This window comes from Leptonychotes weddellii, chromosome 5, assembly GCF_054177405.1.
Source record: "Leptonychotes weddellii isolate Sample4059 chromosome 5, ASM5417740v2, whole genome shotgun sequence".
Taxonomy (NCBI): Eukaryota; Metazoa; Chordata; class Mammalia; order Carnivora; family Phocidae; genus Leptonychotes; species Leptonychotes weddellii.
Window position 1 is genome coordinate 27,768,582 of NC_138373.1, and position 19,877 is coordinate 27,788,458.

Sequence of the window (19,877 nt, forward strand, 5' to 3'; positions counted from 1 at the left end):
GACTCACAGCTTGGCAAGCAGAGTCCACACTGGTTTGCAACCCCCATTTGCCCCCTTGTTCAGGTGCCTTTGTGCAGTGCATGGACCACCCAACCACACCACACAGCCCTGCCCAGGGAGTTTTTCTAATTTACTAAAATACAAGACTTCCCAGAGCAGGAACCTTGAGCATTTTATTGAGTAGCCCACTGTGTCTTCTACATATTTGTGGAATGAACAAAGCACATAAGCAGAGTTGTGGTGAGGATCATTCATTCCACAAACGTTTCTTGAGCACTTACTATGTTCAGGCACCTTGCAAGGTACGGAGGGCACAACAATGAACAAAGCAGACAAATGAGCTGCCCTCTTGGAGCTCACGTCCTAGGACAAGAGCAGACAACCACAACAAATAAGCATGAAAACAATAAACCAATGACCAGTTTGGAGAGTGGGGGTCGGGGTGTCTATTTAATAGGATGGTCTGGTAGACCTTCCTGAGGAGCTGTCATTTAGACCGAGTCCTACAGGATCAGAAGTTGTCCAATATGAAGGGCCTAATAAGAACATTCCAGGCAGAGGCAGGAACAAAGCACAGATTGATACATAACAAGGACAGCTAGCAAGTATTGAGCTGTATGCCAGGCTCTTGCTGTCAGTGTCTTAACTCCTTGAATCTCTGCATAGTGAAGAAGGTACTGTAATTATGCCCATTTTACATACGATGAGACTGAGGCACAGAGAAGTAATTTGCACAAGTGGTGAGCTGGGCACTGAGCCCACGTGGTCTAGCTCTGGAGTCTGCTGCTGGCCCTAGGCTGTGGTCCCTTTGAGCAGGAAGGGCTTAACGTGGTACTGGCACAAAGTCGTGGTTGCTAATTTTTATTGAACACCTACTATAGCCCTTCCACTGTGATGAGCACTTTACGGGTATCACCTTATTTAGTGAGTGGTAGCTATCGTATAAGAAGTCAGAACTACGAATAACCATGGCCTCGGACTATTACTGTTTGTCATCTCGGAACAACATCTCTGTGATGGTGCCCTCCCCACCCGGCCAAGGGGCGCTCACCCCTGTGGCTGCACACACGGGAGTCCCTGCAGAGTGATGCCCATGCTATTTAAAACCCAAGCCTGGGTCAGAACGCCCAGTGCTCTTCACAGCAGGGCCAAGGCAGAAGACAACATCCTTCTCCGCAGGGACTGCCAACTCGGCAGCTGGGTCCAAATCCCTCTGATCCTCCTGACCCCTGACTCCCACTTTCTGGGAAGAGGAGGAGAGTCTGGGAACCGGCCACCAGGGCTGGTGCCACAGAGCTGCCGCCGGGAGAAAGCCAGCTTGTCCTGAATTGGGACTTCTGACCAAGCAGGCCGTGCTCCAGTAAAAATAACACCAGCTGAGCTGGCAGCCCTCGGTGTAGACAGCAAAGCTTCCAGGTCCCTTCCAGGCTCGGCATGGCCAAGGCAAGATGCCGGCTCGACTAAGAAGCGGCTCCCAGGTTAGAACGCCAAGTCAGACAGAGGCAGAGGGAAATATCCCCTCTGCAAGGCTTACGGGGCATCAACCTTCCCGAGCCCCAAATAACAAATACACCACTAAAGCTTGGGATGCCGTAGGAAGATCCTCTCTGGAGAGACAGGACTTGGGCCACGGTGGATTCTGCCGGGGGGCCGGGGGGCGTGGGGAGTGGTAGGAGAGCCACGGCCCCTGTCCCACGGAACAAAGAATATGGAGCACGAGGTGCTATGTGACTCGAAAGGCTGGGTCATGAAAAGGATACCTCTCTCTGTGGTCTCTGTCTCTATCTCCCTCTTCCAGTTGGGGTGACCACCCTTCAACCCAGCTGCCATGCAATGAGGAAGCCCAAATTAGCACACATGGAGAGGCTCCCCCTCTGTTGTCGGTTCCTTAGAGGAACCAAGGCTCCAGGCCCCCAGCCGGCATGGAGTCCCCGAGACTTCACGCCGCCCCCACTGACGCAGAGTGGGGCAGAGACCTGGCATGCCCACCGAGCCCAGCCCACATGACCGGCCTGGGAGCAGAATAAAGTCGTTTTAAGTCACTGCATCTTGGGGGGAGTTTGTGATGCGTTCGATAACCGAACAGTGGGCGCCCCAAAACGGTAATCACGGTATAAACTCAAACGGTGGACATGCCCGTGAGATTTAACAAGCCCTTTATAATGTAGTGAAACACAACACAAGAAATGAAGGCTGAGAGGCCTTCCCCCCTCCATTAGTGTACTGTCAGCTCTTTCCAGCTAAAGTCCAGTGTGTCTGCACCAGGCCAAGCTTTGGCCTCAACCAGGTTAGTGCAAAAACAGTGAGTCCTGCAGACACAAAGCAGTTGCCACTGAATCCCTGCCTGTCACAGTTTGGGAAAGGAGCAGGCGGGGCAGGCTGCTGGTGTCCGCAGAGCACCAAGCGTGCCCTATTAGCAGAGCAGCGTGGAGAAGTGCTTTCTCCCCAGGCCAGTAGGGACCTGGGGACGCAAGGATGGGGCCGCCCTGCTCCCCCGCTCCGGCCTGGTCACCACTGTCAGGAGCGTCCCGCAGGGTCTGCCTCAGTGCTCCTGGGTGGACTGCAGCGGCCACCGGGCACCCAGCCCATCTGCCGGGGGTGCCATCGACCTGGGCCCCGCAGGGGGCCTGGAGCCGGGCCCAGGTCCATCCGCAGAGCAGGTCCTTCCCGCGGCTGGGTGGGGGCCGACCCTGAGCCGGCAGGGCTGGGCGCCAGGCTGCTTGGCTCATGGGCCCAAGAACAACTGTGTCCACAGATAACCAGTTCAAGGTCCAGCGTGGTCAGCGTCCTCAGAGAACATGCTGTGAGAGGTCAGGAGAAGGCGAGGTCAGAGAGCTTCAGGAGGGGGCTGCTGGACAAATGGACAGAGCGCTGTCCAGACTGGGGATGAGAAGGAATTGGAGGAGGGGGACATCACAGGCTGGGGAGGCACAGGAGTCGGGGGACAGTCATTTGCACAGAAACATGTAGAGCAAATTCCTATGAAGACCATGCAGGGCAGGTGGCAGGGGTGGCTGGGGGGACCTCTAGGGAAGCTCTTCCCCAAACTAAGGGCTGTGGATGGCTGACCATCCCCCCACCCCCGTCCTTCCCCCACCTCTCCATGCCTGGCCACAGGCAGGAGGCTCAGGGCCTAGTCCCCAAAGCCTGTAAAGACACCTCCACCAATCACAGGTGGAGGCCCCAGGTGGTGCATAGTCTCGAGGTGCTCACCCAGCAGCGCCCCCCGCCCCGCCCCACCCCCAGTTCTCCCTGTCCAAGCCCACCTTGGTTACCTCATCCCGGGCATCACAGAGCTCATCTCAGGCTGATCCGTGAGTCTAGCTGCTGCAGGTGTTCATGGACACCAAACGGGATGGTGGGCATCCACATCCTACAACAGGTATGGCGTGCAGGGGCCAGGTTAGAGGAGAGAAGGGGGCCCCAATTCTCTCCTACCACCCAGCCTAGACCCTTGGAGACTTCCCACCTGGCAGAACCAGACCAGTGTGGGGTTATAGGGATCGCAGAGGCCTAGGAGCCCCAAGACCCCTTTCTTTAGACCTGGTTCTACTACTGACTTGCTGTGTGACCTCCAAAAAGTTAGTTAGCCTCTCTGTGCCTCATTCTCCTCATCTGTAAAATGGGGCTTATAAATTCTACCCTAGAAGATATGAGGGATTATGTAGGTGAAAGTGCCTTGGAAGAATTTAAAGTACTGATACCAGACATCAGACACCATAGTGATGGGATAACACATAAGTTTGAACCATATGAAATGGCCAAATTTGCCAGGTCCAAAATAATAGAATATAAGTGATTTCATATCGTTGACCCTAATACATTGAGCATTTTCAGGTACCAGCCACTGTTCTAAGATTAATTTGAATCTCACAAAACTGCTTGGGGGTAAATATTACCACTCCCATTTTACAAAGAAACTGAGGCCAGGGTGGCAAAGTTTGCTCGTCCAAGTTCCCACACTGGTGAGGGTGAGAGCGGGGTTTGAGCTCAAGGCTCACAGGAGCTGCACGCCTGGAAAGCCGGGGGCCCTCCACCCATAGGGGGCCAAGACTTACGCCAGTGTCTCCACATGAGGGCACTTTCTCAGGCTGGCAGCTAGCTGCTGGGCCCCAGCAGCCGTGAACTTGTTATACTGGACGCTGGGGAGAGAAACCCATCCTGGGGCCTGGCCCTCACTCGGGGCCATCCAGCCCCCGACCAAGGCCACCCCCGCACTCTCGACAAGCAGCCCTTCCCAGCCTGGCAGCAGGAGACCCCGCAGTCCCCCCGAGCCCCAGACCCCTGCCACCCACTGTCCACACTCACTCCAACACCCGGAGGGACACCATGTCTGGAAGCACGTGTGCCAGGCTCTCAGCTCCCATGTCACAGATGCTGTTATTGTACAGGCTGCCAGAAACAGAGGTCAGGGCCCATGGGGATCCACGTCCAGGCAGATCCCTGCCCCATTTTACAGAGGGGCAACCTGAGGCCCAGAGACTCCTGGCCAAGATTTTCCCAAGTTCAAATCCCAGCTCCGGGGCTTGTGGCCTGTGTGACCTTTGGCAAGTTACTTAACTCCTCTGTGACTCAGTTTGCTCCTCCAGAAAATGGGCACGATAGAGTAATCGCAGGGAGGAGTAAATGAGTTCATGCTGGTACAACACCCAAAACAGAGCCCGGCACGTGAAATGACTAAATCCTAGCTGTGGTTATTACTACCCCCTGGAGCAGGGGAGGAAGCGGGGGATGGTGACGGTTATATGAGTTACCGTAGATGGCATGACCAGCACTGGGGAATAGTGGGGGAGAGAAAAAACCAGAACCACTGGGCCAGCACGGGTTTCTCGGTGTGGTCACAGCTACCGTGAGCAGCATGGTAAATAAAGCGATGGGTGTCGCCGGTGCCAAATGAAGCTGTACACTCGGTAACAATCATCCCTTTAACACGCCAGGTGCTCCCGAGGTTCTCATTTCAAGGCCATGACTTCGCCATGACTCAGCTTCGGGGTTACACTGCAGGGCTGCATGTAAAAGCAGCAGGTCTACACTGCAGCAAAGCAGATTAAGGTTAACCTCCGGCATCTCCTGATGTCACAGGTTGGCCAGGACCAGGGCCAGAACCAGGCGGAGGCTTTACAATTCCTTCCTGGGGGCAGGGGGTCTTAGAATCCAGGGGGCTTCCCCCTCCTCCCACAGACAGAGGATTCTTCCCATATTTCATCGATGCCAAGATGTACATGTTCACATCTGAATATCATTGGGATCCAGATGTGTCTGATCATCAATGAATGCCATGGTTTAATTAGCAGTGTTTTCTAAAATGTCAGTCGTATCAGATATTGCCCCCATTTGCCCCATATGCTTCTCCATTCACAATGGAAAAACTCCAAAAGCCCTCTCCAGACCTATGAAGGTCTCCCTGCATATTCTGGCCTCCCCTACCTCTCCCACCTCATCTCCCACCTGCTGTCCCTCATTCTCTTTAGCCAGCCACAGTGGCCCTCCTGGCAAAGACAGAACTCTTTCCCACCTCAAGGCCTTTGCATCTTCTTTTCCCTCCTCCTGGAATGCTTGTTCCTGAGCACCTCCCATGGAAGGGGGTCTCCTGACCTCCTTGATGAATTCAGTACTCCCCATTGTACCCTCCTGGGCCCTTGTTAGTTTCCTCCCCCATACAAATCACTATTTAAAAATATTTTGTTTGTACATGTGCTCATCTATTAGGCAAGAAGCTTGAAAGCAAGGGAATATTTGTTTTGTTCATAGCTGAATCTCTAGTTCCTAGCACAAGTACTGGCCCATGGTTGATATTAGAGGTAATTAGATGCCCTGCACAACTCTGGGGAGGGACAATCACATAGTCTATGATTTGCACAATACACAACCCATACAGCTGCACATGGTGACCCTGGCTGGAACGATAAATGGTGGATGCGTCAATAACTAGATGAACCAGATACCATCTCCCCTGGGAATGTGGCTCTGGCTGTCCTTGGCAGGGGATGAAGGCTGAGGAAGGAGTAGGAAAGCCTGGAGAGAGAAGAGAGCTGGCAAGGCTGAGCTGAAGGGCTGGTGCTCTGGTCTGAACTCCCCTCATCACCTGGTGGTCCCCTGGGACCACCAGGGAGGCAGGCTGGAAGTCATCAAAAGCAAAAAGTGCTATGCCAAGGCCAACCAGAAGGTGGCAGTGCAGGCACTGTGTGAGCTGCAAGAGCCAGCCAAGGTCGCCAATGCACGGTCAGCTTCTAGAAGCCATCACCACTGCACCCCAGAAAAGGCTCAGTCCTGCCATCCCCTGGGGAAAGAAGACCAATATTTACTGTGCACTAGAGCCAGGCATTGCGCCAAGCGCTTTCCATAGGCCACTGGGATGGTACCCATTTTCCAAACGAGTAAGCAACTTGCCCGGTTTGTCAGGTGCATTTCCCCAGGCCCTCGCTATCCTCTTGTGCGGGGTGGTGGTGTGGCTCTCCACCCTCCCCCAGCCCGCCAGCTTGGTGAGGGGGGCCCACTCACCTCAGTCTGAGGAGGGACGCAGCCAGGGAGGGCAGGGCCTCGGCGAGCTTGCAGGCGCCCACGTCGGTGATGCTGTTCTGGGACAAGCTGCAGGGACACAGCGAGGGGGAGGGCTCAGGACCAAACTCTCACGCCCCTCCCCATCCGTGCCCACCCACTCCGGGGCAGAGCTGGGGAACTTTCACTTCCCCACAGGGTGGCCCGAGCAGCAAACACATGTCTATCTACCTCGAGGAGAGTCGTGGGTAACAGGCTGTGAGCAGCACTGTGGGTAACATGCTGATTCTTAGTAAATAGAAAGATACTGTGCCGCCCTTGGCTGCGTGGGATGTGGGGGTGAGGATGAAAATAGAGAGAGGTCACGCCCCCCCACACCTGTTCTATGATTTGATAGCATACTTCTTTTCCCTTTGGACCACATTTCCCAACTAGAACTGAATACGTGTTCATATTATTTGTTTAATGGCAGGTCTGTTATTTTGGTTACTGTAGCCCTGTACCTACATCAATGCCAAGTACATAGTAGGTGTTCAATACTTAAGTGGGTGGGAAAAAGACAGGAAGGAAAGGTAGGAGAGGGAGGGACAAAGAAAGGAGTGGTGGGGGCGGAGAGAGGATCTAGCTTACCCACAGCATCACCTAGAATACTATAAATTACTGGGCAAGTCTCAATGTCCTACAGTCAAGGAAATTCCAAAGTGAACCCTGCTGCCATCCCGGGCCCAGTTATGAAGCAGAGCGTGGACAGACTTTGATGATCCCCTCCACGTTCAGTAAACAATCATGCAGATCCTCCTACATCACATCCATCCACTTCCCAAAACCCAGGACAGGTGTTTTTTGAGCCCAACGCCGGGTTTGAACTCACAACCCTGAGATCAAGACCTGAGCTGAAATCAAGGGTTGGACGCTCAACTGATTGAGCCACCCAGGTGCTCCTTTTTTTTTTTAAATAAATATTTACTATTTTGATGATAATGTTTTAGTGACACATCCTAGTCCGTCTCTCGTCTCACACCGCCCAGTGTAACTTCCTCTCCTTAAATGTTATTTACGTTCATCAGTGTGTGCTTCATAATCACGGATTTATTTGTTTGCTTGTTTACGAGGAGTTCACTGAGGTCAGGGGCTTTGTTTGTTCTGTTTAAAGCTGGGTCTGCGGGTGCCTGGGTGGCTCAGTTGGTTAAGCGACTGCCTTCGGCTCAGGTCATGGAGTCCCTGGATCGAGTCCCGCATCGGGCTCCCTGCTCAGCAGGGAGTCTGCTTCTCCCTCTGACCCTCCCCCCTCTCATATACTCGCTCTCTCTCATTCTCTCTCTCAAATAAATAAAATCGTTAAAAAAAAAGAAAAGAAAAAAGCTGGGTCTGCAAGGCCTGGAATGGTGGCTGCACATAGTAGGTGCTCCTTTGGTATTCGCCGATTAAATTAACAAATGAGCGTTTGCGCGTGATTCAATCAAGAAACGACTGAATGGGTGAGTGAACGGAAAAACACAAAAACCCAATGCAGCAGGAAGGGCAGCTCCAGCACTCACTTGAGAGTCTCCAGGGCCCTCAGCCGAGGGAAGGTGGCTGACAACTGCTCGACACCCTCATCCCCGATCTTGTTCTCACTCAGCGAGTCCAGGCTGTGGGTGGAATCAGACAGAGGGGCCATCAGCCCACACCCAGGAGGCCGGCCTCCTCCCACACGCAGGAGGCCAGCCTCCTCCCACCCCCCCCACCCCCCCCCCACCTTGGACACACCATAGGCAAACTTTCCAGAGCAAATCTGCATCCCCCGGGCGGCTGACCAGTTGGCCAGCCAGGGGACAAGGTTCTGACTCCCCACAGACATGAATCAGTTTTTTGTTTGTTTTCCCTGGGAGCCCTGTGAGCTCTGGCAACTTCCTTAACCCTCTTGGGACCACAACTGTGCAATGGGCTCCTGCTCCCAGATGGAACAGCATGGGAGCCCAGGGAGGGAAAGGAGTTCCAGAGGTCACAAAAGGACTCAACCTTTTTTATTCTTGGGCATTCTCTCATCTGTCCTCCCTTCCCTGCAGTGGGGTCATCTGGTCCTTCCCACCAACCACACTGAGGAAGCCGCAGGAGAGAGGGAGGGAGGGAGGGAGGGTAGGACAGAGAAGGTCGGTCCTCCTGTGTGCACCTTCACCAGGGGCAGGGTTTGAGGTTATCAAAACCTGAGGGTGCCCGCGTCCATACTTACTCCAGATGCTGAAGGGAGGAAAAGGCCTCGAGGATCCTCACCAGTTTGGGAAAAGCCTGGGGGCCTAAGACAGAGCCCAGCCTAGGAGGCAAAGAGCAGAGGTAAGACCCCGAAACTGTCACGGCTCCTCAATGTGGCACCAGGGTGGGGTGGACATGTCACAGAAGACACGTCCAGTCTGAGGCCCCCTCCCCTCCCTGCCCCCCAGTGCCCTCCCTCCCTTGATCCCCACTAGGTGGCACCCCAATCCCTTCTGTTCTGGCCAGACTTCACCAAAGCCGCCCAAGAGGCAGCTTGGGCTCCTGGCCTGGGAAAGTGTTTCCCAAATTCCAGCCTGAGGACCACCACCAGTCTTGAGAAAAATGACTTTACTTATCTGCCATTACATTTTTATTTTTAAATTATTTTTTAATTTAAAAAATTTATTTGTTACTTAAAAAATAAAAATAAAATAAAATAAATAAAAATAAAAACAAGAAAATCTCTACACCCAACGTGGGGCTCGAACTCACAACCCTGAGATCAACAGTTTCATGCTCTACTGACTGAGCCAGCCGGGTGCCCCTGTGTCATTACATTTTAATAACAAATAAAACCATTTACTGAGAACTTATTATGTGCCAGGCACACGTGGGGTCCTTCACTCAGATGTCATTTCACCCTCACAACTCTGAGCTAAGGGCACTTCGTATCCCCGTTTTACAGATGGGGAAACTGAGGCACAGAGGGATTAACTAATTCACACAAGGTCTCACAGGCTGGATCAGCATTTACACCCGACTTCCAGGGGAAGAAAAATAAAGACAGTGCAGGGCTCTTTTGTTCTGCTTTTAAAATATGGTTAAACAGGACTCAACATAAAGAACTGTCTTTTATTCTGAAATTGTGTCCTTTGGAGTGTTTTTGGCACGAAAATGTTCATTCTTTGATAAAATTGGTGCCAGCAGGGGCTATTTTGCTTGTTGGAATGAACACACTTGATAAACATGAAAACATGGTAATTGCATATAGTCCTTCAAATTTACTCCAAAATATTCTCCGTCTTTGCAATCTCAAAGTCTGGGAACTTCGAGCCTCGATAAAAGGTCATGAGATGGGAGTCCGACGGCTGACTTAAACCTGGGCCCTACCATGTCGCTCCCGTGGGGCCACGTGGGCAAACCCCTTCAGCTCCGTCTTGGTCTCCTCAGATTTGGCCCCTGTCTCATGAGCCTGTTGGAAGGATTACGGAGTTCGTGCATCCAGTATTGACTGCTCGCCCATGCGAGCCTGTCGCGGACAGGGCCGTGAACAGAACAGACAGAAATCCTGGCCCTCGTTCGTGGAGCTGACAGTCCCGTGGGCAAGACAGATAATGAAAGAAATCGGTAAATTATCTGGTGTGGGAGATAATCAGTAATACAGAGAAAAGCACGGTGGCAGGTGAGGTAGAACTGTACTTTCAAACATGGGAGTGTTTGGCTCCGTGGAAACCAGAAGGAAGGGAGAAAGTAGTGGCGTGGGCCGTGCGGATATCTGGGGAAGAGCATCATGGGCAGAAGGCGCAGGCAGTGCAAAGGCCCTGGGGCCAGACCCTGCCTATGAGGTTGGAGTCCAGCAAGGAGACCCCTGGGGCTGGAGTGGAGGGAGCAGGGAAGGCAGTACGGGAGATGGAGGAGGCCTCTTCAAGGGCTGAATCAGGACCCTGTCCCCTCGCAGAGCACCTCACGGGTTCTGAGCAACCAACAAGACTCATCTCCAGGCCATTGGGGCTTGCGTGGTACCGGGCGCAGTGGCTGGCAGTCACACACCCAAAATAGTCCTTTCCTTCCTTCTTCAGATCTTTCTTGGGGCTTCTAGCCTGCAGGTGGCTAGTCTCCTGGTTCTGGGCCATTCCACCTCAATGCTATTGTTCCCCAGAGCACACTTCCGACCTCCATCTAGGGGCTTTTTAAGCTAAAAATAAGTCAAAGCCAGAAGGCGCCCTTGGTGATTGTTTTCACACATTTCCTCTTTCCAGCAACATTTTTATTTGTGCACAAATGTGGCACCTTGTCTCTGTTCCAAACCAGAAATGCTTGCCTTTTTCTGGGGTGCGGGGGAGCAGAGATCAGGAGGGGCAGGTAAATGGAGGGTGACCAGCTGGGGACCTTGGGCAAGTCACTTAACCTGGCTAGGCCTCGATGTTCTCATCTGTAAGATGGGAAGGTAGTGACTACCTCCCAGATCATATATAAATTGCACTGTGTACACTGCAGGTGTTTAATAATTTTTTCCTAATCATTAGGCAATTTTCGATCCCTAACAAAGATAGCACGCGAATTTAGCTTCTTCCTTTACTGGAACAAGAACCAGGCAAGCTTCAGCCCTTCGTTCACCTACTCCAGAGAGTCCCCATGGCCTCCCCGCCGCCCCACGGGCCACTGATCACAGCAGGGGGTAATTGTCCGTTTACACTAGACTTCAGGCTCATTGAGGACAGTGGCCTCAGTCAGTGGATTGTGTCTGTCCAATGAATGAATGGGAAGGAGCATGTTCACCAGTAAATGGGCCACTTAGCATCACACCCGAGAAGCTCCAGCCCCAGCCCTGACCGGCCGGGCCCCACATGCTGGAAGCTGGTTTCCAAAGGGGCGAAGCAATAGGATAAGAATAATCTGGGGCAGGGGGCGGGCACCTGGGTGGCTCAGTTTGTTAAGCGACTGACTCCTGATTTCAGCTCAGGTCATGATCTCAGGGTCCTGGAATTGAGCCTCGTGTCGGGCTCCAAGCTCAGCACGGAGTCTGCTTGTCCCTCTCCCTCTGCTCCTCCTCCCACACTCTCTCTCTCTCAAATAAATAAATAAAATCTTTTAAAAAAATGATTTTGGGGACCCCTCTCTGTTCCCAGTGGCTCAGGCCCAGCTAATAATGCCGGGTAAGAAACCTCACGGGGACCCGAGACAATTCACTCCTCTGCTTACGCAAACTCCAGCTTCTTTAGATCCCGGACAGCAGGGAGCTCTCCAGCTGTGTCTTCTGAGGAATTCCTTGTCCTAGAGAGAAGGGGCAATGTTAGTGGGGAGCAGGCTCTTCGCCTGTCCCTGAGCTCCTACATGAGTGATTCAGGATGCCTGCCTCAAATTCCCGGGGAGGCCTGCCTTCCTTGGAGGCTATTATGGTCTCCCGTTAAAAAGAAATAGAACAGGATGTTACAAAGGCATTCTTACGGGTTTCATGGAAAGCAGATGCTTACCAAACCCGGCCCAGGCAGCACACAGTAGGTGCTTAAACAGTGGATGAGGACAGAATAAGAAACAGCTGTTATATAGTCAAGTTTCTCTGCCCTCTGGACCTTAGTGCTCTGCCATCGATCACATGGGGACAGTACTCGTCCTGCCTACCCTGAAAGGTGGCCATCGGTGACATTTCTGTTACTAGATGCAGAAAGCACCTCCTCAACCCTCAGCAGGGAGTCTCTGTCTGGCTCTAGCTGAGGACAAATTGGGTTCATGATGGCAGGTTTTGAAGGGCACGAGGTGATGGGTCCTGGAGGCTCTGCCCTGCCTGCTGTAGGAGATTCTGGGCAGCCTGGGGGAGGGCACGGGATCTCCCCAAGGAGAGGAGAAGCACCAATGGTGAACTTTAATGCTGGGTCCTGCCTGTCCTCAACCTGCATGGTCTGAGCCACCTCTCATGCCCTCTCCTCCTCACCTCTGGATCTGCACGAGGTTGCCGAGGTCTTCCACATCCTTCGGGGACTTGGCCTTGAAAGGCTCGATGGTGAACTTCTCCTCCACTGCCCGGAGCAGCTTGGTCTCCCCACGCTGCTGTAGAGACTCCCACAGCCCCACCATGTCACTCAGCGAAGCCCTGCGGAGGAAGGGCCTCAGACCCAGGCACAAGAGCCGGGCTAGACCATAATGGAGGGGCAGCTCCATGAAGGAACCTCCTATCTAGTCAGACGCTTTCTGTCCTCAGCTTCATCCCTACTTCCTCCAGGAAGCCTTCCATGACCACTCCAGTTCCTAATGATCGCTCCCTTTTCTCAGCCCCCCCAGTGGTTTTGTTTCCCTTTTTGCTTTGGCTACCAGGAAGCTCAGCAGTAAATTCTTGGTTGAACCACTACAATGGTATAGGACTTTATAGCTTGGGTAAAGTATATTTGGGGGGAAGGTGGGAGAAATTTTCTGCAGATTAGGCTAAAGTGATCAAACAGATCACAGAAGGATTTAAATGAGCCAAGTTAAGGAATCAAAGGGGTAGAATATGATCAGATGCAAGTTCTAGGAAGACTGCTCTGACGGTTGACTATGAAGTAGAATGGAAAAGGGAGACAGGAGGTGGGGAGCTCGAGGGGAGACTGTGGCTTTAACCATGACAAAACAGTGGCTTGATTAGGGGATGGAGAGAAGAATACGAATTTGAGCCCAGATCAGTCTTAGATCCTAAATGTGGCCCAGTGCCTCGCACCTGTCAGGCCTTCAAATATTGGTTGAAGGGGCGCCTGGGTGGCTTGGTCGGTTAAGCGCTGGACTCTTGGTTTGGGCTCAGGTCATGATCTCAGGGTCATGAGATCGAGCCCCATGTCTGGCTCTGCTCAGCGTGGAGTCTGCTTGAGATTCTTTCCCTCTTCCTCCCCCTCTACCCCTCCTCCCCCACCTCTCTAAAATAGAAAAAAAAATTTAATTTAATTAAAAAAACCCCACAAATATTGGTTGAAGACGCTGCCCTTCACTGGCTGTGTGACCTTGGGCAAGCTGCTATCCCTCTCTGAGCCTGGACGTCCTCATCTTAAAAAGGAAGGAATCACTTCCGCCCCTCCCCCCCGGCTGCCATGCATACTAAACGAGACCCCACCGCGGTGCTTAGCACCGGGCACAGCGCCAAGACCACGGCGGAAGCCCTCTGCCCTGTCCCCTGCCCCCACCTGAAATGGGTGACGCAGCTGAGTCCCACGAGGCTCCCCAGCCCAGCGGGGTCAATGCCAGTGCTGCGGAGGTCCAGGGAGAAGTCTTGGCCGGCCGCCGCCAAGGCACTGCACAGCACGTAGGTGTTGGGGGGTGTGAGCCGGGTGCCCAGGAAGGAGAGGCGGGCTGGAAGCCCCTGCACCACGTGCTGCCAGATCGCGGCGTCCGCGGCCTCATGCGCACAGTGCAGCAGTTCCAGCAGCCGCCCGGCCCGGAGCGTCCCTGGCTGCAGGCCCTTCAGGTACCTACTGAGCACCTTCTGCTTCCTGGCCCCCACGGTGGCCGCAGCTGGCCCTGCCAGGGCTCCGAGGCAGTCGGCGTGAGGCTGGAAAAGCAGGCCAGCCAGGAAGCGCGGCACACCCTCCAGCCAGTTGTCATAGGGCCTCTTCTTCCTCGGGGTCAACGCCAAGTACTGCGGCAGCTCCTTGTCCTTGATTTCAGTGCTCAGGGCCAGCCACACGGCCCCCAGGAAGCACTGCAGGAGGAAGCTGGAGAAGGCCAGCTCCACGTCCGGGGCGCCCGGGACGGGCTGCACCAGGCCTTTGGCCACGGCCCAGGCCCTCACGGCGGCCGATGGGAACTGGCTGTCCTGCAGGGTGCCCCGGTGTCTGCGGCCCAGCTCCCAGGCCAGCCTGGCCAGTCCTGCCAGGGCCTCCGGGGGGCTGTCGCGGGTTGCGGGGCCCAGCAGGCCCACGTAGAGTCCCGTGAGCGTGGAGGGCAGCTCAGCCTTGTCACCCAGCTGTAGGAGGGCCTCGGAGAGCCGGCACACTGCCCGGCACACGGTGGGGCTGTGGCTGAGGCTGAGCAGGAACGGCTGGCCCCGGAGGAGGGCCAGGGCTCGCTCCCGGCACGCAGTCGCCCCAGCGCGCTCCAAGTAGCGCGTCACGTAGGTCTTGGCCTGCTCGGCTGAGAAGCCGGCCACCTCGAACAGGACGTCGGCCTTGCTCAGGCTCTGGGCCAGGCGGCCCCAGGGCCGGGCCGTGAGCAGCAGGGTGCAGCCTCGAAGCAGCTTCCGCTGGAAGAGTCCGGCCAGCAGCCCGCGGAGGGAGTGGGGCTCTGTGGACACGGGTCCGCACGCGCTGTGCAGGAGGCCGTCTTGGGCTTCAAGCCCCTCGAAGGCGTCCAGGATGAGCAGAACCCGGTCGGGCCGCCTCAAGATGTGTCTGAAGACCTCCTCGTCCACAGGCTGTGGCTGGGGGCCCAGGCAGAAGAGCAGATCCTGCAGGTGGTAAGTGTCCCCTTTGGCGCGGTCCAAACAGTGGCAGGGGAAGTAGAAGACGAAGTCATACTGGGGCAACTGGCCGCAGGCCCAGGCCCGGCTCACTTCCCGGGCCCAATGGCTCTTCCCCTGTCCTGCTTTGCCCAGCACGGCAATCACCTGCGTCTCCCGCGGCCGCCGGCAGTCCCCGGCAGCCCCCAGCACCTCGGCCAGACCCCCGCGGGCCAACTGCCTCTCTGCCCAGTCCGGGGTGGCCAGCTCCCTCTCCTGGTTTTTGCCACTGCTCCTCTCCAGCCGTGCTTTCACCAGCTCCACCTCCACCAGGATGCCTTCCGGGCCGGCGAGCTCAGCCTGGTACTTGTCCCGTAGGGAGCTGCAGAACTGCTCCACACTCTCTGCAAAGGCCCAAGGGTGGGTGGGTGTGCGCACGCGCGCGTGTGCTGGGCGGGGAGGGTGCTAGGGCCACCACGAGGCCAGCCCGACCACCAGCTGTGCCAGTCAGTCCCCACCCACTGCCTTCTTTATTACTGCCTCTCTCAGTTACGCAGACATTCATTCATTCACTCATTCACTCTCACACCTGTCATTCACCTGTCTTCTCCCTTGTTTATCTATCCGCCCCTTCATCTACTCACTAACCCCCTTCTGCTTTTGCTCCCTCACTATAGGAAGGCCATGGGGTGGGGGGCAGTGTTAAGGTTTAAGAGAGTGGAATCCGTGTATCTGGTTAAAATCCCAGCTCCACCGCTAATTACTGTGATCTTGAGCATGTTATAGACTCTGCTACATCTCCGGGGATGCCCCAGGAGTCCCTCATCTGCAAAAGGGGGATAACATTAGGGCTGTTTGCGACATGCATGATTTAATATATCTGCTTAGAAAAGCACGCGGAACGGAGTAAGACTTAGGAGCTCGGTCGTCCTTTCATCATCTCACCTCCCATCGCCCCTGTGCCCAGAGTCAGCCCCCTCCTTCATCCATCTCTCCCCTCATTCATTCCCTTGGGCTGGAAAACAAGGTGCCAACCCCTGGTGTGGGCTTATGAGGGCAGGACCTCAGCACATGTGACTTGCTCATAGAATCAAGTGAGCAAGTGAACGGATACATGAGCAAGACCACCAACAGAGAAGGGCTGAGTACGTGTTGAGTGAGTGAGTGAAATAGAAGCAGACCCGGGCTTCCACCTCCTGCCCCAGGGCACAGAGAGTCCGCCACCACTTACCAGGCCATTTCAGAGGCTTGCTGGAGACCTCGTGAACTGCCCGGCTTTGGGTAGGGGACATCTGGTCCTCTGGAGATGAAGAAGTTCAGGTGAGGGGCCTGCCTGGGGACCTTCCTGCCTCAGGGACATTCAGTCCTCTGAGGCTCCCAAAGGCAGAACCAACGGGGGCGGGGGGGGTGGCTGGGTCTTCCCCGAGACAACAGTCATAAGGTGGTGACCTGAGGCTGTATCCTACTCAAAGAGGCTTTTAACTGGACCAGCTGTGCTTTATTATTATTTTTTTAAGATTTATTTATTTATTTGACAGAGAGACACAGTGAGAGAGGGAACACAAGCAGGGGGAGTGGGAGAGGGAGAAGCAGGCTTCCCGCTGAGCAGGGAGCCTGATGCGGGGCTTGATCCTGGGACCCCGGGATCATGACCTGAGCTGAACGGAGATGCTTAATGACTGAGCCACCCAGGCACCCCTAACTGGGCCAGATATGCTTTAAAAATTTTCACCAATGTTTTAAAAATCACAGTATCTATGTAAAAACTGAGATTTGTAGATTCTGCTGACAAATCAGAAGATCTGGCCACACTGGGTCTGGTTTCGTGCTGGGTGGCAAGTAGCTGAAGGCCAGTGGTCCGGTTTAGGTGGAACACGTGTTCTCTTATGCCTTCCACTCCCTGGAGACCACCCTACCTTGTTTTACCCTTAAACGCAGCCTGCCTGTCCCTGTGGGTGGCCTGGTCTGTGAACCTGATTGAGACGATTCCTCCCCCCAGGGCCTCCGTCCTGCTTCCTGTAACTCTCACCGGCCCCCGAGGGTCCTTACCTGTCGTATTTGCACGGGAGGTCAAGGCTGGTTCTGGCATTCCAGGAAGGTCAGCTGCAGACGGGGCAAAGGGGCTGGTGGAGCCGGGCCGATCTGGGAACTTCGGGAGGCTCTGCACAGCTGGGCCACTGGAAGGAAGCACTTGGCTGGCCTGGGGCATCTCGCCTACATTGGGACAATGGGAAGGGTTAGAACAACCAGGTATCCACCCAGGACCCCACTTGGGTCACCCCCACCCCATCCCAAAGGAGGCTGTGTGGCTTGGGAAGTCTGGGGAGGAGACTGGGGAACTTCCAGAGGAAGACATTTCAGGACAGGACTGAGGAAAGAACTCTGGAGTTACCCCTAGCTCACCGAGACTTGGTTTCCCCACCTGTGAAATGGGCACAGTCAGCTCACAGAGAGCTTAGGGCAAGTGCTACTATAACATTCTTCCTGCTATACGGTCAGTGCTCATTTGCCTGGAGGTCAGGTCAGGGATGCTCCCTTCCTTCTGGACCACCAGCACATTATACGAAAAACTGGCATACAACATTTAAAGGATGCTCTTAGTTTGGGTGGAAGTCTCCCCACCTGACTTCATCCTCTCTCCCATCCCTGAGAGCCCAAAGGGGACTTGCCCTGGGCAATTCACAACTCCTCAGTGTGGGAGGTCAGCAGAGACCATCCTGCCGATCAGGAAATAAGGCAATTCCAAAAAAGCCACGCAAGGATGCATACCAAAACAGTTCACCACTCTATACTAAGAGTGCAGAAGAGCCTCATTAACTCTTGTAAGCATCTCATTTTGTTTGGCTTGTGGATGAGCATGAATCAATGGGATTTTTAAATATAATAAAGTTTATTTTTTTATTTTTATTTTTTTAAAGATTTTATTTATTTATTTGAGAGAGAGAATGAGAGAGAGAGAGAGAGCATGAGAGGGGGAGGGTCAGAGGGAGAAGCAGACTCCCTGCCGAGCAGGGAGCCCGATGCGGGACTCGATCCCGGGACTCCAGGATCATGACCTGAGCCGAAGGCAGTCACTTAACCAACTGAGCCACCCAGGCGCCCCTATAATAAAGTTTAATACAAAGGAAAAAAGGCAAAACTAAGGCTTGGTGGGGAAAAGTGATACATAGAAAGTCCAGCCCCTGGGTGGGTGGGTCACTCACCCCGACCACCTTGGGGAGCTCTGCCCTTATGCTTTGATATTTGGGAAAGGGGGTCAGAGAAGGGTGTTCTGGGGACGGAGGATCATAAGAAGGTGCCAAATGCCTGGGGTTGGGGGAGGACAGGATCAGGGAGTAGTCAGGTAGCCGCGAGAAGGGATGGGGGGTAGGCTTTGAACACTCACCTTGATAAATGACCATACCAGACACCCCCGTCCCAGCCCCTGAGATTTGCCAGAGCCCCTGGGGCAGAGAGGGGAGGCCAGGGATGATCTGGATGCGTCCAGCAGGAAGACTCGGGCAGCTCAGCAAGGAACTGGAAGGGGGCACTGGGGAGACAAAGGCAGTGAGGTGGGATCCTCCAGAGCAGCAATGTTCGTAATCCTGTTCTCTGATTAACCGATTAAGATCCGACTCCCTTTCTAAAGGGCAGGCTCCTCTGTCCCCCCAGAGCAGCAGCTGTGTCTGTCTTGCCCGTGGTGGTGTCCCCAGCACCTGGCAGAGTGGCGGGCACAGACAAGGTGCTCAGTGCATAACTGATGAATGAAGAGAGCTGATGAGCAAATGCCCTAATGGGTGGGGACTCCCTGCTATATCTCCCAGGGATGTTTCCTTCCAAGACACATTCTCTGGCACAGGCTGAGCTGATGGGGACCCTGAGGATGGGACTAACTGGGATGGAAGTGGGTGACACCAAGGGGCGGTTCCTGTCCCTGGTGGGCCCTACCATGGCCACTCTTCAGGCACCCCCAGGGAAGGGGGGGTAGGAAGCCTACCCTCTCTAAGTCCCTAACGTACCAGGCATCAGGACGGTCTCCTCCAGCCAGATCTGGCTGGATGCTGGCTCCTTGTTGAACACAGCAGGTGGTGACAGGCAGGGCAGAGCTGCGGAGTCACTCACTGACCCGACCATGAACGTGCCAGTCACCATGGGCACAGCGAGGGGCTCAGCTGTGAGCAAGACGACCATGTTAGATCCAGGGGACCATGGATGCGATCTGAATGGGTGCCTGGCGGGGCCCTTCTAGGGAGGATGGCAGAAGCACAGTAGATCTCTCTCCGGGTGGTTGGAGGGAGCTCCCATCCTCTTTTCAGCCCTGGGTGAAACTGCTTTGTCTTCCTCACTCTGTGCCACTCAGGGACTGGTCTCCCCCACTTTGCAATAACAACAGGGTGGGATGAGAGGGCAGGTGGAGGGAGAGGAGGCAGCCTCTGGTGGGAGGAGACGGTGAGCCTGGGGAAGAGGCTCACTGAGGCATGGGGCTCTCGGGAGGCCAGAGGGCACTGGGTGACCAGCTGACCCTAGGTGACTCTGTACTCCAAAAGGAGAAGTGTGGTCTGGAGGGGCAGTGGAGTAAGGCGGGAGGCGGGGTCTCGGCTCTGACTCAGAATTAAGAAGGGGTGTCAGGGGAGAGGCTTTGTAGGAGAAGTTGAATCTCCCAGCAGCCTTCAAACTGCAGAGCAGGGGGCTATGGAACCGTGATCTTGGTTTGAATCCCAACTCCGCCTCTCACTAGCTGTGTGATCTTGGACAAGGGACTTCACCTCTCTGAGCCCTGGCTTCCCTGCCTCACAGTCTCCCCGGGTGCACCCCACCCTGCTCACCCAGCTTCCTGTGCTTCAAGTCCACGGGCAGCTCCTCTGGGAAGGCTGCAGAGAAAACATCATGGTCAACCGCCCCAAGGAAGTTGTGGTCCCAGCCATGAGGGGCCCATGAACCCCAGCAGGCCACATGGCCTTGCCTTAAATGGCTGGAAAGTGGCCTTGCAGCTCTCAGTCCCTCCCCTTCCTCTGACCCTTCCTGCCCTGCTTGTCCGCTTGCGCCCAAA

At 54.7% G+C, this 19,877-nt stretch overlaps 1 protein-coding gene and 1 non-coding gene across 9 annotated transcripts in view; both read right to left on the reverse strand.

Moving 5' to 3' along the window:
• Nucleotides 1-2,139: 2,139 nt before the first annotated feature.
• The window catches only part of CIITA (class II major histocompatibility complex transactivator), a 58,673-nt gene continuing 40,935 nt past the window's right edge, over nucleotides 2,140-19,877 (reverse strand). For 5 of the 8 annotated variants that reach the window (XM_081820043.1, XM_081820035.1, XM_081820039.1 and 2 more), the window contains 15 exons: nucleotides 19,654-19,698; nucleotides 18,847-18,999; nucleotides 18,234-18,377; nucleotides 16,898-17,062; nucleotides 16,080-16,148; nucleotides 13,599-15,252; nucleotides 12,383-12,541; nucleotides 11,653-11,724; nucleotides 8,711-8,791; nucleotides 8,037-8,129; nucleotides 6,502-6,588; nucleotides 4,309-4,392; nucleotides 4,059-4,142; nucleotides 3,276-3,373; nucleotides 2,140-2,801 (listed from right to left, as the gene is read on the reverse strand). In XM_081820043.1, the coding sequence (XP_081676169.1) occupies nucleotides 3,298-3,373; nucleotides 4,059-4,142; nucleotides 4,309-4,392; nucleotides 6,502-6,588; nucleotides 8,037-8,129; nucleotides 8,711-8,791; nucleotides 11,653-11,724; nucleotides 12,383-12,541; nucleotides 13,599-15,252; nucleotides 16,080-16,148; nucleotides 16,898-17,062; nucleotides 18,234-18,377; nucleotides 18,847-18,999; nucleotides 19,654-19,698 (2,966 nt within the window). In that variant the 3' untranslated portion in view covers nucleotides 2,140-2,801; nucleotides 3,276-3,297. Of the gene's footprint in view, nucleotides 2,802-2,836; nucleotides 2,921-3,266; nucleotides 3,374-4,058; nucleotides 4,143-4,308; nucleotides 4,393-6,501; nucleotides 6,589-8,036; nucleotides 8,130-8,710; nucleotides 8,792-11,652; nucleotides 11,725-12,382; nucleotides 12,582-13,598; nucleotides 15,253-16,079; nucleotides 16,149-16,897; nucleotides 17,063-18,233; nucleotides 18,378-18,846; nucleotides 19,000-19,653; nucleotides 19,699-19,877 lie in introns of those variants that run through there. The other 3 variants (XM_081820036.1, XM_081820037.1, XM_081820042.1) reach the window with 3 other exon arrangements.
• On the reverse strand, nucleotides 9,198-9,270 carry TRNAN-GUU (transfer RNA asparagine (anticodon GUU)). The gene has a single exon. It is a non-coding gene; the product is annotated as a tRNA-Asn (tRNA).